General features: G+C 41.7%; 1 protein-coding gene across 1 annotated transcript; it reads left to right on the top strand.

Moving 5' to 3' along the window:
* The first annotated feature begins 3,184 nt into the window (after nucleotides 1-3,184).
* Nucleotides 3,185-24,139, top strand: LOC122989990 (putative methyltransferase NSUN7). The gene is made up of 13 exons (XM_044363061.1): nucleotides 3,185-3,681; nucleotides 4,888-5,266; nucleotides 9,817-9,875; nucleotides 12,710-12,840; nucleotides 12,987-13,139; nucleotides 13,772-13,955; nucleotides 14,895-15,129; nucleotides 15,572-15,715; nucleotides 16,227-16,328; nucleotides 18,149-18,284; nucleotides 19,297-19,420; nucleotides 22,968-23,232; nucleotides 23,386-24,139. The coding sequence occupies exons 2-13, from the start codon at nucleotides 4,918-4,920 to the stop codon at nucleotides 23,784-23,786; spliced, it is 2,283 nt and encodes a 760-aa protein (XP_044218996.1). The 5' UTR covers nucleotides 3,185-3,681; nucleotides 4,888-4,917; the 3' UTR covers nucleotides 23,787-24,139.
* Nucleotides 24,140-24,141: the final 2 nt, after the last annotated feature.

Genomic DNA, 24,141 nt, shown 5'->3' on the forward strand with positions numbered 1-24,141 from the left:
GCACTCAGGATCTGCAGAATCATTTTTCTGTTCAAAATCATCCAGTGTAGTTAATAGTTAATGAGCGAGCTTTGTTTGTAGCGAAGCCAGGGCAGCGAGGATGTAAGGTAATATGGAGCATCAATTATGCAACACAACGAACACACTCTGACGCCCCTATTCCTCCAAAAGCCCCATACTTTGAACTTGGGAAAGTCATGAGTTTGTGCGTTTATGTGTGCAGGTAGAGAGGAGAGAAATAAGGAACAAAAAAAGGGTGAAAAAAGAATAAACTTCTAACACTGCTGGAAAATAACAAGTTACATTAATTCATGTACAGTTTTGAGGTATCTTACTTAAGTATTTACATTTTTGTGCAACTTTAAACTTCTACTTCACTACATTAGAAGGAACTATTGTATTTTTTTACAAAACATATGGTGAGTTAATAAGATATGAAGATTTAGAGCCATAGATCAAGGTACGCAACTGTATATAAAGTAGATAGACAACTGCCACCAGGACAGATTACAACATTAAAGTACTGCTTATGTTAATGTGCAACACTTCCATGACCATTCATCATAATGAGTTTTTTTATTTTTGATACTTTGTGCTACCTTCCATAGATTTTCTTTTTTTTTTACATCTATTTTTGAATGGATTGACTTCTTGCAACTTTCATTTGATTAAGGGATCTAAATGCCACTTCCACCCTTTGCTTAGTGCTGATACACATCGTGAGTGTATTTTCCTTCTTATTCCTCTTTCAAATTGACCCACTAGGTAGGGAATACAATATATAGACCTATAAAAGACCTGAAAGCACTCTCAATACCAAACAGTATCTCCCTCCATTTATTATTATTTTTACCATAATACCTTAATCTTACAGTAGAGGGCGTTCCTTTCCCACATACCATCCTGATGGCGGCTGCCCCAAGGCTCTCTGTTTGAAGCTGCATGTGGCAACACAGAAGTGCACAAGAAATACGCCACATAATTATTCCCTCTGTCGTTTCATCATCTACAGTGATCCACTCACAAAATGTCACTACTGAGAGGAGATAAAAAGATTCATAGGCAATTTGTTAGTCCTCCAGGTCACTGTATGGCAAGAGACCATTTGTCCTACTCACTGTAATTCCACAATTAAATCTGGAGGCTATTAATGAAAGTGAGTTAGTCAGTGAGATATGTTGGGGTAGCAGGCAGCACACTTACTGATTGTTCTTTCTGCAGTGTGGACTTCGTTTAGCAGAACTCTGACAGAAATGGGCAGAGGAGTCATGTTTTTTTTTATCCTCCCCTCCAAAGTGTTTGTCATGCTGAGGCACAATGTGTTTGATATAAGAGAGAATATCTTACATTTTCTGTCTGAGGGAAGCCAGCTGCATTGTGTTGTATTGATGCTCGGTGGGCCGCGGGGGCCACAGCAGGCTATAATCACCATGGGAGACGAGGAGAAGTGGGAACCATGTCATTTGGAAAAGCATAGCAGCTCAGGCACTGAGGGAAAGACTGCTGGGGAAATTACCAAGTGCTTCTGGACAAGTATTATCTAGGACTACTTAGACACAGAAGGGGAAAATAACTATGATGATACATTGGATTCAGAAATGATAGATGGAGTGGTGGAAAGGAACTAATTTGCTCAAATAGAGTACTTAAGCACAATTTTTAAGGGACTTTTACTTTCCTGGAGCATTTGCATTTAATGCCACTTTATAGCGTGCTTAAACTCCACAGCTTTTCAGAGGAAATATTGTGTTTTACATTTATCTGACAGCGGTAGTATAGTTGCTTGTGCAGAATAAGACTTTAAATACAAAGCATATGAACCTCTTAGACTAACCAACAGTATATAAAAAGGGCAAAATGAGCTTCACCAACCAGCTACAACATTAACGTGCTGCTTAAATGTTAATTAATTCATAGTAATAATCCAATAATATATCACATATAACTCTGAAAGGGGTCAATTTCCCTAATAAGTACTTTAACATTTCATACTTATGCATATTCCACTGTTGATACTTCTAAATTTAGCTAAATGCAGTACTTTTCTCCCAGTGGAGTATTTTTACATTGTGGCATTGCTATTTTCATTGAACACTTTTTCCACCATTATGACTAACTTTGACTCAAAGTGCACATTACTTGAAGATCCCCTCCAGACATGTATTAAGACATATAAAAATACTCTGCTTGGAACAATAATGGGTGTGTTTTTCCACAAAAAAAGTATAATTACCATGTTGAAATCCTTAAAATGACATTTACTTCTCCCTCATTAAAAATTCCAGAGTCAATGAATATGCAAATATATTTCATTTCAAAAGTTTAACCACTTCCTAGAAGATATCTTCTCAGTGTATGTGCACTGGAGGCTTCAAGTTTCCACATCACACTTGTGTAAGGGGAAAATTGGACCAGGATTGGCTCCAAACTATTTGTGATGTTACAAATCATGCTTGTAGGCTCATCCCCTTAAAATTGGATTTTCAATGAGCTCAGAGAAACTTTCCGCTTTCAGCAGATGAAGGTGAAAACAGCTTCTAGTGTCAAACTCTGGACATACATCATTCTGCACAGTGAAGCTCAAACATCCAAATGAAGTAACAATAAGCAAAACACAGTTTTGAGTGGAGGTTGACTTTAATATTTTAATAAATACAATGAAAAGACTTAAATCTTCGGACTTTGGGCTTTGAAATCGATTTAAAAAATCAAAACAGAATGACATAGTTGTAGTAGGGACACAGACGTGTGTTGACAAAGTTTATAATACTACTTATATTTAACTTTGCTTTGTTTGTAATAGGTTTGTGTTCAAATATACAAAACTGCAAACAAATGACACATTAGGCTAAATAAATCGAAATTACTGAATTATGTGGCACGAGTGCTGAAAAAAAAGAAGAAATAGAAGTCAAATTTGACAGTATTTTTTATGCAGACTTTACGTTTCTCATTTAATAGGCTACAGATTTTAAACAGAGGGCTACTAGTGAAAGTATAGCCATACTGCTTTCAGTTAAAATATTGTATGTCTGATGTAATGTGTGTAAGTTTGCAGTATCTTTAGATGTTTGGAAAGTAGAGGGCGTCCAGAGTCCCCTCACTCCTTCACCTATGCTACGCCCCTGCGTTTGGAGGAAACTTACTTCCTTCACTTTTGGACTCTATCTGATTTGGGTTTATGGTCCACCAGTGTTGTCATTAGCTTTCGACTGACAAAATACTCTGTAAAACTTTAACAAGCCCTAACTTAGAGGACGTCCAACGTTAAGGAGATTAATTCTTGGTCCGTGAAGAACAGGACCTTGGAATTAGCATACGGTTACCATGGAGACGGAAACACGCTAAATCCAAAGTGCTCCACAATGTAGACATTTAGAAAGTTTGTTTTTAATTGGAAATACAACCCCGCATATCTAAGCATTCTTTTTTTTTTTCAAATACAAATGACCGATAAGGAGACTGAACGGTAGGTGTCAGAGGTTACACTTCACATCTGTGGAGGAGACGCCCATCCATCGCCTCATAACGGACCCAGATTTATAGCTAGTGGGGAATTTATTGGCGGTTGAAACTTTGCGTCGAGTCAAGGTTTGTTTGAACTATCGTCAGACGACATGAAGATCCCCGGAAAGGAGAGCTGTATTTCTGGAGGAGAAAACAAGTCGCCCTTCTCATAAGGTAACAAGAAATAAATCAGGTTTAATGAGGCTAACAGAGATTAACGTCCAGCGGTAGCTTGTTTAAATAAACGTTAACGTTACATCAGTCCGAAAATGTAAGCTAACGTTTGCTAACTGAGTTTTATTCGCATTATGTGCCACATTTACAGTCAGTCTTAACATTTTTTAAATTAAATTTCTAACATTTGGATTAATCTGGTCATATTCAGTATGGTCCTATTTTATTATTATATTTTTACTAAAAAAAATAAAAGCAATAGAAAAATACAAAATCAAAGTTTGAGAATTGTAGGGGAGAGCAGGGTTGATAGTCACAACTTTCATTTGGATCCCTCAAAAACTGTATCCTTAATAGATTCCTTTTCAATGTGTAATGAAAGCCTGAAGTGTCAGGTATGAATGGAGGGACCTTCTGTTAAAAAGATGTGGACTGTCAAATACGTCTTGTGCACTTGTGACAACCATCCCCAACGCTGGGCTGGTAGTCACACACTATGGAGTTGGTTGTCCCTATGTTATTTTAATGGGGGGGAATAAAAAGTGGAGGCAATCTTTAAATTGAATTTTAAAAGTTCAATTTCATGTTGAATGTTCATGAATGTGACAACCAACCCCAGAAAGAATGTGACAAGCATCCCCAACTGGGATTTTTTGCTACTGACAAAGCTAACAACCACATGTTGTAGCGTAGCTAAAAAAAACAAAACTATCTAAACTGTAGGTCTCCTCTCATACTTTTTAAAGGTAATCATTGTTTTATTATAAACCCATTGTATAAAAGTCTAGCAGAGAAACACTGAAGAGCTGGATATTTACGTTTTGACATGAAAAACACTAAAAGTCCTCTCACCTCAATGTCAAGTGTCTTACACCTGAAATGACCTTGTAGGTGACCTCTGACCCCAATTCTGAAAATTTCAATGCCACCATTTTTAACAGCGCCCTCTAAGGAGCTACGTCTAATGAATGTGTCCACTAACCCTGTTCTCCCCTACATTTTAAAATATGGCTATAACTTGGTTGCAGAGAGTCTGCAGTGTATATGGCTGGATATTTACTTCATGCTTACCTATTTTACACTATAGATTTGACTTAGCTACATGGGTCAAGTTAAGTAATTTTTATTTATTTAGCCAAAACCACCAATTTTAACCAGGAGGGTCAAGCTTTGAATCTTGAGTGGTGTTTTATGTTGTCTTTTCAGGTGTCTGAGAGCAAACACAGCCGTGAGAAAATGGTGAAAAACAAAAATATTGGTGAGCGGTCCCATCGCTCTTCCACATGCAAGACGAAAAAGGCCGGCTCCCAAATCGCAAGTGGCAAAGACCTGACTCCTCTGGATAAACCAGCCGACAGTGACATCCCTCCCGCTTCCCCAGAGCTCTTGACCACCAGCCAAGGTCAGCTGGGCTTTCCAGACAGAGTCTACCTGCTGGCATCAGTCATCTTCCAGAATAACCACCTGGAGAAGCTGGCTGCCCACCGGCTGGTGAATTATGGCAAAGAGAGAGGGCTTCCATTGCCAGAAGTCAAAGATGAGATGCAGCGCACTGCTTATGAGCTTGCCTTCAATACACTTAAATGTGAGTGTGACAGGTAGAGTGAGGTTATGTTGGATTTATTTCTTTTTCTTCTGTCATTACTTACCTTCATCGCACAAAAAACACAGCCACACATTATACACTTTTAAGTGTGTGTGTGTGGACTTTTAAATGAGGACATCAGATAAGGGTATTCAGCAACCCCCATTTTGATTCATTTCAGGTACATTAAATTGCAAGTAAAACCTATTTGATACCCGGCAAACAAACAGCCATTTGAAATGAGAATGAATAGCCCTTGGGAAGTTAATTGACAGGTAGAATTGGATATAGATAGATTGATGAAGGGCAAGTAGAAGAGAGAAAAAAAAAAGCTTGAATGACCAGGGGGAATTCTGTGTGATGCTACAAATCAATTTGGCCCATAATCTGTTATCTGGAACTAGGGTGGGGTCTGGGCGGCCGAAGTCACAGGGGTGTGTAATCACCATGGTGACAAGGGAGGGGAGGTGAGCCGACTGTCAGAGTAGGAAGGTGGCTGTAATCGATTTAATGCGCTTTCATAAGATGGAGAGGTCAGGTAGCAGGAACACCCTCGTAAATGATCTTGTTCTTTTTTCGCTATCCATACGCTGAACCCGGATACGCCCCCCGGCCTACAAGTCCCACAATTAATGCAGATCACCTGAAAATATCCATCATTACATGCCCCAGCAGCTAGTTGAACTAACCTTTATTCGATTTACAGCTGTAGGTCATAGTACTTACATTAGCAGGCGAAATTGACTAGATTGGAAATTGAAATTGACTAGGATGAAGAATTTAGTGTCACTGTTGGCACATGCGAACAAGAAAATTTGGACAAGAACATAAACTTTATCTCTGCTCAGAGATTTCTTTTTTAAAAAGTGGCCTGCTTGAGCTCAGAACAAACACAGTACACTGTATTTCTTCTTAAATTTAATCCCCTTTTTGTTGAGAGCTTATTTCAAAAACAAGTATTCCTCTGTTTTATTAGAGCAGTGTTAGTACAGCTCTTATTGTTGTTTCCATCCCCCACATGTGACATTTCTGGAATTAGTCCATTTGTAGATTTTCAGCTAGTGGGATAATACAGCACAGATAATGTAAAAGGAGGGAGGAGCTCAGAGGCATTGGGTAGCTTACAGGATAATAGACAGATTCATGCGCTGGGTGCAGTATTCTTCATTTTTGATTTGACCTTTTCTTGATATGGGCCATGGTCTAATGGAAAAAAGTTATGAGTTTAAATGTTGGCATGACTGGTGACTTTTTCCGTGATCACATATGTATTTTTGTTATATGTGAGATTCTCTGGCACTCGCTGTGTGGTGAAATTAGGTGCAGATGAAATAACACAGACTGGAAGCCAATGTTAATCTCTCCTCTTCCTCCTCCTACGAACTGGCTGACTTTTGGTGCAGAAATTGATTTGCTAGTGACACACACCCATGCTGGCACACACACATACACATACACATCATTCGTGCACCGCCTTGGAATGACTGATCCAAAATTGAGCTGAGGTCAGATGTTAACCTAAAGAAGAAATGCTTCAACAGCGAAAAAATGCACGGAGCAAAATGCCAATGAGCTCCTTTATTGATCTCACGATTATAACTCTTATCTGCTCAAAACAAAAAAGTGGCTCAGTAAGCTCCGTGTCGGTGGCTGACGACACAGACTTGTCTGTTACTGCGATTGTCAGTCGATACGACAACATGGAGTGAGAGTTGGCAATGATGATGTTTACCCCTGGTGTAGATTTGACATTTCATAAACAAAGACGCAGCTGAGGTCGCCCGAACGACAAATATTAGCAGTCGAGTCCTTTTCGCCTTCTCTTCTCTCCTTCTTCTCCTCCTCATTTCATTCTGTCTCATATCTTCAGGGCTTTTCTATTTGTTTGACCTCTCCTGTCTCAGTGACTGTCTGCTTTTTGTTTGCTGCTTGATCGCAGACCTAGAGGCAGTTTATGTCGTCAAGGTTTCATATCTGTCATATGTTCTTCTGATACAATATGTGCAGATGTTAACGTATGAATAAGTATGTGTAAGTCATTTTTGTGTGATTTTTTTTGCTGGTAGGAATTTAGTTGACCTTGTTGCTATCCATGAGTGCCCCCCCTCCTCCCCTCCGCCTTTCCTGCTTCTTTCTTTCTTCCCACTCCTCTGAGTATTTCTGCCTCATTGTCCATACTGCCCAACTGGGTTGCCAGATACCCTTTGTCAGATGACTGCGGCCGCTGTATGTACAACTAGAAAGGTTCTTTGGACCACTTTGTGTTAGGCTGGATTTAGAGCATGAAAGAGAGAAAGGCTGTCTTTTTTTTGTCCTTGACCACAACCAGAACAGCCACCACCAGCATGCCTCAGCAAATATGAAACTTTCCAGGTGCATAATATGTAAGATAGATTTGCCATTTAGCCCAGAGGTTATGGTGTAACTCATGTCCAAGTTCCTTTTTTGGCTGATCCGCTGTTAGATTAATGTGCAATCGGGTGCAGTGATGCGGAGCATTGTGAGACAAAGGCCTCGCTAAAGAGAAGAGGAGCCTGCCCTCAGGTCTGGCTCCTTCACAAAGGATTTGTTTGACTCCAGTCACCATCAGTCACTGCTCGTTGTGTAATACCTGGATGGAAGCCACAAACACACAACCTCAACACAAGTCCTGTGATGACTAGCGCCTCCTGCCGGTGAAATCAATCACTTTTTTGCATGTCAATTTTTACAGTCAGCGCTCAGATTTAAGAAATTATGGCTTGTCCCACAAGTAAAGTGTGTAAAGATGTCTACTGAAAGAGAATTATAGCTGATTTTTTTCTGTGTTTTCCTCAACCTGCTATGTGTGATATATAGCACGAGGAAGACTATGACCTCCACAGACCCAACCATCATGGCCCCTTCTTGGGTCTGCACAGTGTGCAGTGAGTGGTTATCTCTTAGGGGCTTATCTTTAAGGCCTTCTGCAGTAATGGCCACTATTGTAAACCCCATTGACCCACATCTGCTATAAATTAGAGCACTGCTGATGATACACTGTTGTTTTCTCAAATAAAGATAAGCTCTATTACTGTATGTGCCAACATTTATCTGTGTACCTGGCTGTTTGTGTGTGTGTTTGTGTGTGTGTGTGTGTGTGTGTGAGGATGCATGCAGATGTGTGTGTCTGTCCTGCCCTACAGGCTCTCTATCCAGCATCAATTTGGCTGAGACCCAGAGTACATGATTTGTGGTGTTGCGATAAGTTAACAGCAGTGTCTGTGGTTTCCATGGTGTCTCAGTGGACAGGCTCTGTCCTGGGTTTACCTCCTATTTGCAGCTTAAGTGTCTGTCGAGAATAGGAAGACAGCAGCCATGCACGCATGTGGTAGACACACACTGCACATGCATATTAATGTTACTGCAAGTATTCACATTTGCACACATAATAATCTGCATGAAGAGGCTTTTCTCAACCTTGATAGAAACACATCCACATTAGAGAAATTATCCTTCTCTCCCGTTTCCATTAGGTAATGAGCAAACACTGTACCTGTGGAGTGGCTCTGGAAGCAGGTGTTCTTTAATCCCAACGTGATAGACTGGATCGTGATGCCGTCTCTCCATCTCTCTCAAATTGAAAAGGAGAGCCCACTGATCATGGATAGGAATGAAAAGGGATCAGTCTCTGTGTGTTTTTATGTATATTTCAGAGGCCTCCTGTCGGCTAGCGAGACAGATGCTGCTTTCATGATATGACAGCCAGTGCATGAGGATGAAATAACGCACTAAAACCAGACATAGATATCTGATAGGCAGCTTTCACCGCCCTGTTTCCAACTACTGTCCAGATTTGATAAACGAGGTCACGCAAAGTTTAATTGTGTAGCCAAAGAGTGAAGGAAAACTCACAAAAATATCTGATGTAAGTTTTATAATACCTTCTGAAAAAAGTATAAAATAAGACTGCATCTGTATGCAAGTAATGTGTTTTGAATAAAATAAAGAAAATAAAAAGTCGTACAAGCACATGAAATGAAAGATAAAGTGTGCCTGCTATATTTGGTTTGACTGATCATGCTTATGTGGTCTGTTTATTACTGCAGATGTCATTAATGTCATCTGTCCTTCGATTTCTCACTCCAGATACAATAAATGAAAGAAATGAGGCAAATGAAGAATCAGATTAACTCTAATTAAGCAGCGAATAAGCATTTAATCACGGTAAATTAAACCCTTCATCTAATTGAATTATCTTTTCAAATTAAATCACGATCACTTGGGGTGCCTCTAGGAGCCTCTCTTGCTCTTTGTCTTAATCTCTTATCTCTCTTTTTTTCTAGACACGTTCTTGTCATTAGATATGGATTTGTCCTTCACAGCATATATTTTACCAGTTAATGGGTAGGAGTAATTTCTCGTGCCTTCATCTCATGCTCCGAGTGAAACAGTCGGGATTGGTTTCCAGGGATAATTAGACACCGATATAACGGATGGCGCTAATATGCATCATTATTACTGAGACACATAATTAGTAATGGAAATCCCCATCGTTCTACCTAACCTTGTCTTACTTTGTTTCTGCACAGATCAAGAACTGCTGGAGGATATCATGATTGACAGCTGCTTTTACCTCACTCAGCCAATGGTAAGTGCGCTCCATAGAAACAGTTGTTTGTTTTTTTTTTTAATGTCCGCACCCACAGCAGCAGTTTAAGAAAAGCAAACATATCTCGTTGCTTTCAATGCGCATCTGAATATTAAAGCCCTTTTGATTCCGAGAGGCTGTACATTAAGTTTGGGAGTTTAGCTTGCTAATCCTTTGTAGCATTGTTTACCACATGCTGTTCTCTCCAACTCCTTTGACAGTGCTTTACTCAGTGTTCTCCAATATTCATGTCCTGCTGTTCATACTCTAGACCTCTAATCAGTAACAGTAATATTGATGCATTACACTGATACACTCCTTTCATCAACTCACCAAGCACCTCTCGTCTTTTATATTCCCTCCCCTAATCAATGACAATCACTCCCTTTGGAGTAACACATCTTAGAGGTACTATGTGGCAGAACATGTCTGACTGTGTCTATTCCTTTATTGCTCTTCTGAAACAAAAAAAACCCATTAATTAGTGATGAAAGCAAAATGCTGTAACAGCCAAGCGGCAGTGTATTTGGATGTGTTTGAGTGTATTCTGCACAGTGTCTACACTACATCTGTCCTAGAACCATTGTGCTTGATGTTATTGGTGATACTATGCTGTTTAGTCATAAAAACGCGATTCCCAGCACAGCCGTGAACCTGCGCCTGTTAGTAGAAGAACGCCCTGTTACTTAAATGAGGAGGTATCCTCTGGAGGAGATTGGCATGTACTTTTGCCCTACTTTTAACACTCCGCATAAAAGAAACAGTGGAAAAACGAGGGCTTTCTTTAGCTGCTTCTCTAACAGTCTGCATGGTGATAAAACACGCACAGAGAGCACAGAGCACAGAGCTAGTCTGTGTGTGTAGTGAGCTGGTAGAGGAGAAGAGTAATGAAAGCAAGAGGTGTAGAATGTGTAAACAGGAGGCAGAGCTGTCATGGAGTGTACAGATTGTAGACGTTTAATGTCTACAATCTGTACAATGTCTCAATTTCAGTGAGTGCACAAACCTATATAGACAGATACATTAATACTCATGAATGTGTGTCTGCAAAGCAATGCCCACATACACACACATGCACTCGCACTGTAGCCTCGAGAAATATGGCCCCGGGTGAAATGAATGGGTCTCCCTATGTGTTGGTGGCAGGTCGTTACTCTGCATCCCTCTAGCGAGACAATAAAGCCCAGACACAATGAGACAGTCTTTAGAACTCGCTCTCACCTCCTTCTACACTGCTGGCATCTATAAAGTTCAACCTTGATAGAGAGAGGAGAAATAGGAGGGTGAGAGGGAATAGGCTGGAAAGGGAAGGGGGAATGGGGGGGTTACATGAGGGCACTGGAAAAACAAGGAGAATGAAAAATTAAGATACAGAGAGCCTGAGGCACATTTCATCACAATGGAAGAGAAAATGAAGCCTAAATCCTATGAGAATGGAAATAACCTGAGTGACAATGTAGAATCGAGGGAGTATTAGGTACACTGGCACATTTAACGTGGCCCAAGTGTGAAACAAGCCATATGAACCCTTCTAATGTACAAATTTACATCCTGAAACTTATTCAAAATACTTCAAAAATACCTCCCTGTGTAGATTTGACATCTGTAGTGCATAATTCCAGTGACATTCATTCCAGTGGTAGACAGAAGTAAGGATAACTACCTTTAGTCTGTCTAATGTTAAAAATCAAAGTACGGTTAACTGACTGTTTGATTTTGCAACAGAAATAATGATACAGTAATGCTACCTTTGCCTTATTTGTAAAACTCACCCAATAAATCTAATTTTCCTTTGGCCAACTTGATCTTCAGTTTAACTAACCCAGCTGACAGTCATTTAAGTTCGAAATGAATCAAAATAAGGTGAAACCAAGTTTCTCATGACAGAATTAGATCTGAAGTGACTAAACACAGTCAGCATGTTTACTGTTGGCCGATGTCCCACTGTGGGACGCTGTTGCCAGGCAACCTAATGACAGAGGATTTTTCCCACACCCAGGGGTTTAACCTTGGTGGAGGGCAAGTGGAACTTGAGGTAGAGAGGGAGGACGAGAGAGGAGAGAAGTGGAGTGCCACAACCTGTCTTTGAAACTGACCTTTACAAAAATCAAATTAAAAGCCTCCGGAATGAATAATAATGGCTAATTTCTTAGCTGCAGCATAAACCCTTGTAGCGTTCGAGCTTCTCGCCCCATTAGCCCAGTAGTGAAGCCGTGGCAAGCTGTTGCTGCTGCGGAACACCATCTGCTACTAATGCGGCTGGTGCCCTCCCAGCCTCAGGGAGAGAGAGGTGGAAAGACAGAGATAGAGAGAGAGAGAGAGAGAGAGAGAGAGAGAGAGAGAGGACACAGGAAGGTATAGAGAGAAGTAGAGAGTGATGAGGGGAGAGATAATTGTAGAGGAGGAGAGGTGGAGACGTAACCCAGGCTTCCTCCCATGTTTAATTAAGTGGCAGAAGTGGGGTCACGGCAGGACATCCTGGAGCTACTGTGTGTGTGTGTGTGTGTGTGTGTGTGTATCGGCTTCTGCAAACTGGATATTTCAATCTCTAAATCTATACAGATAAATAGTCTCGCTCCACTGTACCCCTCATTAGATAACCAAAATAGCACTATTGCCAGTACACTATCACTGGATGTCAGCTTGTATTGTCTTGGTTTTGCATACTTGTCTATTCTAGATATGCACCATATCCAGTTGGTTTTTAGGCGCAACTGTTCAATAAATAACAGCTTGTTTCTCAGTCATCTGACTATTAATCAAATAGCTTCTTTCCTTGTTCTTGTTCAAATGGAAGTCACCAATTAACTGTACCCTTTGTTCTGGTGTTCTAGCCTGATGATCAGATGAGCCTGGTTGCCGTCATGCTCTATGACTTCCAGGACAGGAAGTTCCTCCCACGGGAACGCCAGGGGGAGGAAGAGTTCGTACAGGAAGTCAGAGATGTGGAGAACTACCTCCTCAGGTGAAGAAAGAAAAGTAAAAAAAAGAAGAAGCCTAACCCAAGAGTGAAATTATAAAAGGGAGAACAAATGGAAGAACAATGGAGAACAAATTATGAAAGGGAAGACGTAATAGAAGTTTTTTTGTTCGTGTGTGTCTTGTATGTAGGTTTAAAACTAAGCTGGCAGCCTCTCTGGCTCGCTGTAGGATCAAACACGATCTCTTGTCCATTGAGTATATCCTGCCGGAGAGCGTGAAGACAAAGCAAGAGAGATCAAGCAGCCTACCGCTTTACGCATGGGTCAACACACTGAAGGGCAGGTCAGCTGAGCACACACACGGACACGCTGTACACACTGAAACGCTCCCTCTCGTACACAAAATCAGAGAACACACTCATCCGCTCAGATAGAGACCTGTACATAAACGCGCACACCTACATCAACACACATACCTTTAATTTGGGGTGCTGCCCAATGTTTTACGGGCCAGGTGCCCCGCTGACATCCAATTAAACCACCAGAGTGTGTGTGCGTCTACGTGTTGTTGTGCGTATGTGTGTGTGTTAATGTGTGTTCTTGCACGCGCCCCGACAGGCTGATTCAGTTAGGTGTAAATCCTGCTGCTGTGGACAGATTCAATCAGCAGCAACCCTCAGCAAGCTCTGGGACTGTAAAGGTCACCTGTTGGGACTAGTAGTGTGTGCGTGTGTGTGTGTGTGTGTGTGTGTGCGTGCGTGCGTGTGTATATGTGTGTGCGCCTTAATGGCTTTTACAGCACATACTACCATTAAAGTCTTTTAAAAGGCCACATAGTAATTCTACACACTATTATTATCTATGATGACAGTCTTCCTCTTCCTTCCAACCCTCACCTTCTTCTCTTCTCCCCTCATCCCTCTTTTCGGCTCCCGCTAATCGGCTCTTTTCTCTCATCCTTTCCTTTATATCTAGTCTTGATGAGGTCCAAAGGGTGCTGAAGAGTGTGGGCCTCTCGCAGGTGAAATCGATTGGGCAGCTGGAGGGGCAGACCTTCTGCCAGGATCCCCACTGCGGGGATATGCTGGTATTCCCTGCTCAGCTGAAAGCAGAGTTGCATTCCACCAAGCTGCTTAGCGACCACAAACTCATCATCCAGGTACAGGCTGCACAGAGAGAGGAGGTGTTTGACAAGAGGAGCCTGCTGCTCTCTATAGACTTGAGTATGGCTGCGGGAATCTGTTCAGCCACATCAATCTTATCTCTGATATTCATGACTTCACTTTGGTAATGGACTTGCTCAAATTGATTGTAAGGCTGAGATCCCTTATGCCAACTAAGATTAGTTTGCCCTGATACAAAATATTTCACATCAGTTCCTCTCATCTGGCTATACTTCACTTTGAGCCATAAAGAATTATCCTATCTGGGAGGGAGGAGGAGGGGGGGGCGCACTTATAATCATTTAATTTCTACTCCATTAAAGTCAAGCTGCCATACAAAGTGTAAGCAGTGCACAGCGAAACACAACTAAATCGGATTTTGCAGCCAAATTCGATCAAATATTCAACACCACCGCCTAATGAGTCACCTCTCCTTCTCTCCGTTTCTTCTCTCTCACATTTTATGAGTCTCCATCACGCTGTCTCTCCTCTATTTCACTGTCGTTTCAAAATGTCCTCGCTCTGTTTCTCCTCCCTCACTTGTCTTCCCTGACAAACCCTGTGATCTGGATACTGACTACAGAAACTCAAGCCAGCCCAGTGTTTCCACAGGGATACATCTAGCACTATTTCCAGAGGGGACCCTATTGAGTGAAGGACATCTGTGTTGTAATTTGACTGCACTGCTACTCTCATTTTCTGTCTGAGTTTATCTTTTCACTCCCTCTCCTTCTTGTCTCCACTGTGTACCCGCTCTGCAACAGACTCCCTCTCCTCTTTCATCTAATCCCACCATTATACAATATTCCTCCTAATTTCTCTTGTGTCTCATCAGTTTGCAGAGTGTTGCAGCAAACCTGGATCCTTAAGTCTTAAAGATCATTAAGCCTGTCGGTCTGTTTACCAAACTAATGCTTTATTCAATGTGTCTGTAGGATAAATCTTGCAGCCTGGGACCAAACTCAGTGCGCTCCCTGCTGCCAGATGAGGGTGACATTCTTATGGTGGGCTGCTTCTCTGGCCTCACCGTCTCCCACACCGCCGCCTTAATTGCTGAGAAACACAAAGCCAACAGCAATGACCGGTCCACAGTCTACGTCTGTGTCAGCGATCGTACAGATGCTCAGAGGGAGGAGCTACAGCAAGTCGTCACCCTTATGGGCTGCAAGAGTAGGATGTGGATGGATGGATGAGTATTTGCTGACAATTAGCTGTCTTTGTTTTCATAGGCTGTCTTTATGGGGAAACTGAATATTGCCTATTGGCCATGTCACACTGATCCACATTTTTTCAGATTGCCTGTTCTTTATTAGTTAATAGTCAGTTTAGAAAAGAGACTCTAATATGCAGCCAGTGTGCTTTAACCAAGATAATGCGTGCTGAGATTCTGAGCTGTATGTAAACATTATTGGCACATAAGTGGCTGCCACATCGGCTGGTCATTAAAGAAACAATAAAGCACATGTGACAAAGCTGACATATTTTGGGGTGTCAAGGCAGTGCATCTTTCTACGAAAAAATGTGTGACAGTGTGAATATACTTAAAGCATTGAGCAAATGTGTGTTTGTGATTATGCAAGCTGTCACTACACTGTATGTGCATGTCATTTAGATGTGAAGCTGATACCCAAGGTCTTCCAGTCTTTGGACAGTGATGACAAGCAGCTTGAAAACGTGCGCGTCATCCTGTTGACCCCCAAGTGTTCCGTGTCTGCAATCAGCAACCCTGTCGAGTTCATACTGCAAGAGAACGGAGGTACATGGTGATCTGTGAATACAACAGAGCCGTAAGCTGGATTTCAAACTTTAAGAGAGCAAAGGTTCTACACATTCATAAAAACCCTGTTGGCAAAATATGGAAATAAATGTTTGATTTAGGTTTAAAGCAAATCTGTACTAAGATTAAAAGTAAAGCTGTAGTGAACTAGTTTTAATGTTTGATCCACTGGAATTTATTAATAAATAAAGTGATTTATTCCCATAGAAGAACGATATGTCACAGAGTTTACTTGATTGCATCTTTTAAAACAGAGGGTGTAGAGCAACGCTATGAATTACGAGTTCCATTTCATCCATTTTATTTCTGTTTGATCTCTTGATGATCTACAATCCATGTTGGCCTGCACATCATAACCCTCTAACAAACCTGTCAAATCAAGCTCCTCCATCTCCTTCTGTGGATGTAATTTATATTAGAGTTGCCTATATATCTCCCACAATTACACAGAGCACACACTCAAACAGAAAAAATGCTTATTTTTTTTCAGACACAGACCTGCTGCAGGATTTATCCCAGGACTCCGTACCCCAGAGCAAACTGGAAGCCCTGGTTGCACAGCAGAGGAAGGATATCGATCATGCCTTGAAATGTGAGGGTTGAACCACTTCCTGCACACAAACACACACACACACACACACACATCACGCCATCAGAGTGAAGCCTGTGGTGTCCCTGGGAGATCGGCTGAGTCTTAATTAGGAATGCTAATGCTGCTCTGCCCCGGTCAGCCACCGTCTGCTGCAGCATTCCTCACGTTTTTTAATTAAGTGATTACTTACTGCCTTGTGTTGTATATATTCTGTGTAGAACTTAACATGGCAGAAGGAACCACTTTTTTAAGTGACACTCTAGATGTTCTTCTATTCTTTTCTGTGCAGATGTTAGAGTTACATGTCACAAGTTCAAGCTTAGCCTAGTTATAACTTCAATGATTACTAAGTGGAGATTTACACAAACGAACTAGTTCTTACGCAGAGATTAGTTTGGTACTAAATGTCCAAATAACAGCGGTTAGTTTAGCATAAAGGGATATTTCCCTCCCACTGTAAACTGCATGAGTACTACTAATTCTAATATAATATTTCTCTAATATTTCTCTAGGTATGCAGATAAAAATAAAACAAAGTCAGACCTACATTTAAAAAAGATTGGCAGTTCAGTTAATTTGATCTTTTGGCCCCTAAAACAATTATTTTTGGAAGTTATGTTACAGCTCGCGATGCTACAGTGACTTCCTGTTTATATAGTTGGTTGCTTCTTATTGGACAGCGCTTCAGCAACCATTTTACACATGACTTAAGTGTTTACTAGCTAAGACATTTCTTAGGTTTTAATGATGCAACCCTGTTGTGAAATCCATGTTATTCTGCTCAGCTGTGTTCTATATATTGTATTTTATTCCATTCAATAGTGTGTTAATCTTTGTTTACGAGCAACACTCATTAGCCGCAGTCCGTCTTGTATTGTTCAGTGCTGTTCTTTTTGTGTTGGTCTGGGTCATGTTCATTAAGCAGGTGAAATCTTTCTGTTAGGGGCACTGAGAGCCAGCTCCTCTAATCACGCTGCCATTGATCGGCCCCATCTCAACATTTTTGCCAGTGTAGATAGTTTCTAATGGGCCTGTTAATTAATGGTGGGTGCGTATCGAGTGCCTTGGCTCAGTTGAGTCGATGGTCTCATTTCATTGCCTCTACGTAGGCGCACGCAAAGACAAATACTCACACCGACACACACACCTCCGTAGGCCTTAGTGTCTGAGAGGTGGGTGTGTTGTGGAGCAGAACACCTGAATGATAAATGTGTCTGCCTCATGCCTCTGTTCCCTCGTCTTCTTGACTCAGTTCCACTTCCTTTACAAGTGATATTTCACATTAGTTTGGAGCTGATTTGCCACATCTGAGCAGGTTTTATTTGTTATCAGCTCAGTGTTAATTGTTTCTGTCTGGCTATAATTAGTGAGCAAGAGAGAAATCAAAGCTCAAATGAAGAGAATCAAACGGCCGGCAGCCTCGCAAATCTACAAGCCAGCAGCAGTTGAATAAAATGAGCAATTTACGTACATGAACAGTATGAAGAAAGTAATATTCAAGCCCCCGTTTCTTCAAAGGGAACGCTTGATGAGGAGGATGTCTCAGTTTGAATAATCAAATCTAATTGTCATAAAATGAGAGGGAGAAACACTCGATATGTGTGTGTGTATGTGCTTGTCTGTCTATCTGGTTTAATTGTATTAGATTAGTTTGTTGTTAAGAAGTGTGGTCTCTATTTCAATGTCTTGGTATTATGTGTCACAGATTTATTCAAATTTAAAATGCAACACACAGATGTTACGTTTTGTCTGTATTATATGAACATAAAAACATTCATACAGTACATTGAAACAATGCACACATGCATGTTTGTGTATAGTCCCCAAGGTTTTAGCAGTGGTGTACTCCACCTGTTCGTCATACCCAGAGGAGAATGAGGAGGTGGTGAGCAGAGCCCTGGAACAAGCCAAAGCCGGGTCAGAGCAGGAGGGCGAACCAAAAAAATCTAACTTCAGGTCAGCCTCGGCCTCTATCCTTCAGCACCTGGTGCACTTTTTGCATCTGTCTCCGTCTGTTGTTTTTCTTTTTCTGTTTGCCTCGCTGTCTGTCAACCTGCCGAGGTGTTTGCCTGTCTCCCTTCAGACAGGTGTCTGTCAGAATCTCAGCACACCTCAGGCAGGAGCTAAAGATTCACTGAAAATATAATCAAAGGTGCCACTTTATGTCTCTAAATGTTGTGAAAAGGGCAGAAAAAAATATTTCCAGAAAGCTTGCCTCTCCATAGATGTATTTTATATGTTTCCACAATATTTTTTTTCATTCTTTTTGTGCGTGGGTTTATGTGGTTTGAAGAACACAGCGTTGAAGTTTACTGTTCCTGTGGACTAAGATCTACCAAGACTGACTCCTCCCTGCAGTAAGCTGGCCTGAGGTGCTGGCAGTGCCTCAGGCAAGCATAAATAAAAAACAACTGGTATTATTGGTATGGATCGCGCTGACTTCACCTGGACAACTCGTGCACTTGTGTGCATTTGCTAGTTGATGTGTGTTGTGTTAAGTGTGTCTATGTCTTTTTGCATACAGTGTTAACCACACTAGCCAAGTGGCTTTAGGGACTGTCCAACACTTTGGTCCACACAAATGTCTCAAGAACTAATGGATCATCATAAAATTTTGTAAAGACAAAATTATCCACAGAGGATGAATCCTCCTGACTCTGTTGATCCCGTCTTTTCATCCAGTGCCACCAGCAAGTCAACATTTTCACACCTGTGAAATATCTGGACAACTATTGGATGGATTGTCATGATATAACTTTGGAGATCCCTCAAAATTTCATCTAGTAAACTAAGATGTTGGAGATGGTCAAAATTATTCCTGCTAAACATCTGCATGTTAACATTGTCGTTTTGGGCCTGTTAGTATGATGATGTTAGCGTTTAGCTCGAAGCACAAGTACAACCTCACAGAGCAGTAAGTGTGGCTATGGACTCTTAATTTTGCTCAGTTTGTGTGTGTTTCATCCAGGCTGAGCCCATCCCCGTTCAGCTCTCCTAACCACGCCGAGGGCCCAAAAGAAACAGATCCCTTCTTCACGCTGAAGCCCTCAGAGCAGAGTAATGGCTGCTTCCTGGCTGTTCTCATGAGAGAGGTGAGCATTATTAAAGCATAATGAAACCTCGCAGAGTCAAACCAGTGATTAACCCTGGTGAATCGGTAAAGAAGGGACAATATGTGTCTCACCAATATTCACTTTATTATTTATTTCTACACAAGACTTACTGTATTTGACACAGGTCAGTTTTGTGTTATAATATTTTATTGAGTGTACTAGTAACCACAAGAAAGGAAGAGTGATGTAGGAAAGCGCTCCAGCTGGACCAAGAACCAAGGAGCAGCCACCATGACTGAACGTCAAAGCTAATAGTAGTTCCTCTATCAGCCTCTTTGTGCTGGCACAAAAACTGTAATAAGGAAGATTTGGGAAAAACTCCAACTTCTCTCTTGAGATTGAAATGCAGTACCTTTTTCCGCAGGATGTCAGTGTCTACATGATAACTTCACTACTTAAATAGAATCTGCTTCAGCTAAGCTCTTTCAAAAAAGCAACACCACCAGTCTGCTGCTGCTGCTGCTGCTTTCAGGCAGTACAGCCAAGGAGACAAGCAGGGACAAATTTAGCTCATTTAGTATCCGGTTCTGGCAAGCTTTCTGGTCTCCTGTGATGAAAAAAGTTCCAACATTAGCGCTGGAACCAGTGACCATGATATCAGGGTGTTATTTGGCTGACTGTTGTATGTTTGCCTGTTGATGTTGTTCAATACTACTCAGAGAGAAAGTATCTTATACACGCACCTATATTTGTACAGACAGACATACAGTGTACACTGAGGTGAAACATTGATCCCATATTTATATCTGATAGAAAAACTCCCTTGTCCTTCACCTGCTTTCCTCTGAGTCCTGTAAGCACATCACATAGTTGGCTCGCTCATGGATCCACACTGATGGACACACAAAAGAGACTAGTTGAAAGGGGTTTAATTGGTTATCCATAAGACGAGTGTGGGAATTATGATGAGGCAGGTACGATGCGCTGCCTGCTATCTGTCAAAAACAAGCATCCACTGGGAAGCTGAAGCACGGTTGTCTTGTGAGTGTAAAACCAGAGCCTTTGAGTGTGTTTTGGTTTGGGCAGAAAGGGAAAAGTAAGCTGGGAGCCAGGCTACTGAAGTTAAGATCAGGTGAAAATGAGCATCAGAGTCCTTGACAGGTACTTGGTCAAACTCTTGAGAAAGGAATAAAAGTTTAAGAGGAAAGAGGCCAGACCGCTAGAAGAGATGAGAATGTTTGGTCACACATGCAGGAGTCTTATTCAAGTCTAATCAGGAAACTAAAAAGAAAGTGTGAGATGTGGAAGGAGGAGGTGACGGGGTGAGTGTGAATGAATACAGAAGAAATGGGAGGACTGAGGAGGACATTGTCTGGGTCAGCTTAAGAAATAGAAATCAGGTAAGTCAGGATGTGATGAGAGAAGCGAGAGGGAGGGAGGTTGAAAGCAGCTTCAGAGCACACAGTTGGCCTCAGATTCCATCAGGAGGAAGAGGTGAATGATGCCCCTTGAAAATTAGTCACCGTTGAAAATCATGGATGTAGTGTCTTTGAAGTGATTTGGAACTGAAATTGTTGCATTTTCAGCAATGTCAATGTGTGTGAAAGGAGCTTTCTGATACATTTTCTGACCATTTTCTGAACACTGGTAATTGTGTTGTCTTGTTACAGGCTTCATAAAGTCTCTCTGTCTCTGTCTATCCCTCTTTCCTCCTCTCCCTCTTTATTATTTTTGTAGGTGGTTGTTAAGCGAGACAGTAAGACTCTTATATGAGGCTGTAGGTGCAGTGTGTTGCAGGGGAACTACATGACTGGTGAAGGTGCATCAGCAGGTCTCATCAAACCTGTGTGACTGGGGTTCCCCACCTCCTCCTCATAATCCACAGCATCACAGCGTTTATGACACACTCCCTCTCATTATGAAATCTGCTCTAACGCTTATGATTCCAGTGCAGGGTTATTAAGCCATTTTACCCCCCGCTGGGTGTGACGGAGCTCTCCTGCACTGTAGTGTCTGCTCCTCTCTGGCTATCCATCATGTTTTATACCTCCACAGATAGGAATGAAAAGATAATCAAACTGCTGTAATGGCGCCTCAAACAGGATTTTTTTTCTCCGTTCCTCCAATAAACTCAGCTAATCAAAAGTTATTGTGGCACTCTGAAAAGTGCCATAAAAATAGCAATTATATAAGTGTTTGAATGCTGTCTGGCGCCTAGTAAAGTTCTTTATGAGCCTTCCATACAAGAACAGCTGGGAACAATAAAGACAGTCAAGTGAGATGTTTCTGGCTTCATTTCCAGGAGAAGCGGAGCAAATTGCAGGTGAACTTCTGGCACAGACCCCAAATGCTGAAGGACAAATTTAAATGATAATGATAAGGGATTCAGAGAATTTGTTCTCTTCATTGTTTAGGGTGAGTTTCATGAATTTGGATGCTGTTGAAAGGTTTATTGGACATAATGATACATATTTTGGACACAACTACTGAAACAAAATGGGTTCCGGGTACGCTGTGGTAGCTAAGTTTGGCAGAATGTCGAAGGAAATGAGATTTAAAGAGTATGGCATAGTTGGTTAATGGAGATGGAGAGGAAGTGAGATTTACAGGGGTGAGGGGGAAGAAAGGAAGGCAAGGAGGCAGAGTGCCTGTTGAATAATTCAGCGCCCCTTGTCCGTATGAGTTAGCATCAATGAAGTTCATGGCGTCCACCAAAGACTGCATTACAGCGGTGCTTCTAAAACATGTTTACCTGTGTGCACAGAGTGTACTAATGCACATAAATACGTACACATGTGCAAAACACACACTCATTGTATGCACATGCACACTCCCTGTATGCATACATATGTACACATAATTATAGACAGCTTGTACAAACACATTTGCATTAAAGTACAAGCGAGTGCTTAAAAACAGAATACACACACACAGGCTGCATGTCCTCGTAGTGTACACTGTGCTTGTGAATAATTCAGGTGTTGAGGAGAGCAGTAGGCTGCTGTGTGGGCTGCTGCTGAGACAGCAGGTGACCCTGCAGCCAGCAACAAGGACATGGTGGCTCTCTCCTCTCCTCTCCTCTCCTTCCCTCCTCTCCTCTCCTCTCCTCTCCTCTCCTCTCCTCTCCTCTCCTCTCCTCTCCTCTCCTCTCCTCTCCTCTGAGACTCTATTGTTTTTTTTGTTTTGTTTCTGTAAACAAATGCATTTTGAGTGTGTCCATTAAATTCAGGTTATATGATTATTCTTAGTGCTGAACATTGGACAATGTCAGTATGTGATTGAGATACTTTTTATGGCAGTTAGAGCATTTTATCAGCATACGTTTCTGTGTCTGATGCCACCATATTTCTTCTTTAATAATGTACAATGTCTTTTACATGGAGTGTCAGGATGGCCTGTTGGTTAGTGAAGTCATCTGGTAACTGAAGACCTGGGTTTGAGATCTCATGCCATCCGTCCTGCTTAAGTGTATTTTAGCAAGAAGCATAAGCACACCTGTTCCCTCTTGAGAGTGCTGTATGCTCCTGTATACAGTAGAAAAGAAAAACCTTCATTTTCTTTGCTTCTTTTTTTTTAATCTTGACAGCCTGAGCCAGTGGTCAAAGAGCCACCACAGAAAGTGCTGGCCAGGGCAAACGCCAAAGGCATACTGGATAGGATTGGCTCCAACCAGCCAACCAGAAAAGAGCAGCATGGACATACCAACAGGTTGACAAAAGCAACCCATGCTCGAACTTCTCAGCACCACCTCTCTGTCAGTATGCAACCCAAAAGCCAAGAGAGCAGGGGCAGCAACAGTTCTGCTTTGTGTGGACATCAAGGATTTGCTAACAGGCGGCAGTCACCACAAGGTAGGCATGATTATTCCAATCCTATATCTTAAATTGGAGTATGTGGTAACAGGTGCAAACGATGGACTAAGGTTTTATTATTTCTCATTGCTTTGCGTCTTTGCTTCTGTCTTTCCTCTCTCCGACCTCTATCTCATTGTTTTTGTCTCCTAGGAAAAGCCAAAACACTGTGCTTGCAGCCCTCAAAAAACAGTGGGTCCAGCTCCTTCTCTCTCTCCAAACAAGAAAACACCATCTCATCCTCCTCCTCCTCCAAAGCAGAAAACAACACACCAACGAAAACCACCACTCTGCATCCCGCCCCGCCTCCTGCTACCCCCATAATCCCTGTGGTCCGTGCCCGCAGGGCTCATCAGGAAGTCCTGAAGCCTGTGGTACTCGTCCTGCCTCCTGTTCACTTCCCCAACTTCTTCTCACCCCAGCACAGACGGGCAGCATTCAACCCCAACCTCAACTACAACAGGTGGAGGCCCCCAGCTCAAACTGGGCCTGTCTCTCGCTCCAGTGGTAGTCTCTCCAAGGACACTCTGGTCAAAGCCCGGCCTTTTTTTTGACCCCACAAGCACCAATACAAACAGTAAAGAAATATTAACTTTTGTGCCAAATGCTTACTTAAATAAAGTCAGTAGTCTAGTCTAAATCTAAAACAGTGTTACTGATCTGCCACATTACATAAAGCTTGTGAAAATATAAATCACCTCAAATGCATCTGGAGCCATTATTACTTGTCATTATTACAATGTCATTAGTAGAGTCTTCGTGTGCCATAAAGAACAACCTTGCCACCGTCAGAACCTAATCAAACTGCATATATTTATACAGCTGGGCCATTTCAATGTCACTTCATGATGAATAGCTATTATATAGAGTTCCAGTGACCTGAAAAATTAAAGGACATATTCAAGAATC

Source organism: Thunnus albacares, chromosome 10, assembly GCF_914725855.1.
Source record: "Thunnus albacares chromosome 10, fThuAlb1.1, whole genome shotgun sequence".
Classification (NCBI taxonomy): domain Eukaryota; kingdom Metazoa; phylum Chordata; class Actinopteri; order Scombriformes; family Scombridae; genus Thunnus; species Thunnus albacares.

Excerpts from the sequence above, each read along its gene's own strand:
- LOC122989990 (XM_044363061.1), top strand. The coding sequence starts at position 4,918 with ATGGTGAAAAACAAAAATATTGGTGAGCGGTCCCATCGCTCTTCCACA. Across the intron at positions 13,956-14,894 it reads ACCACAAACTCATCATCCAG|GATAAATCTTGCAGCCTGGG; the intron begins GTACAGGCTGCA and ends ATGTGTCTGTAG. Across the intron at positions 18,285-19,296 it reads CCAAAAAAATCTAACTTCAG|GCTGAGCCCATCCCCGTTCA; the intron begins GTCAGCCTCGGC and ends TGTTTCATCCAG.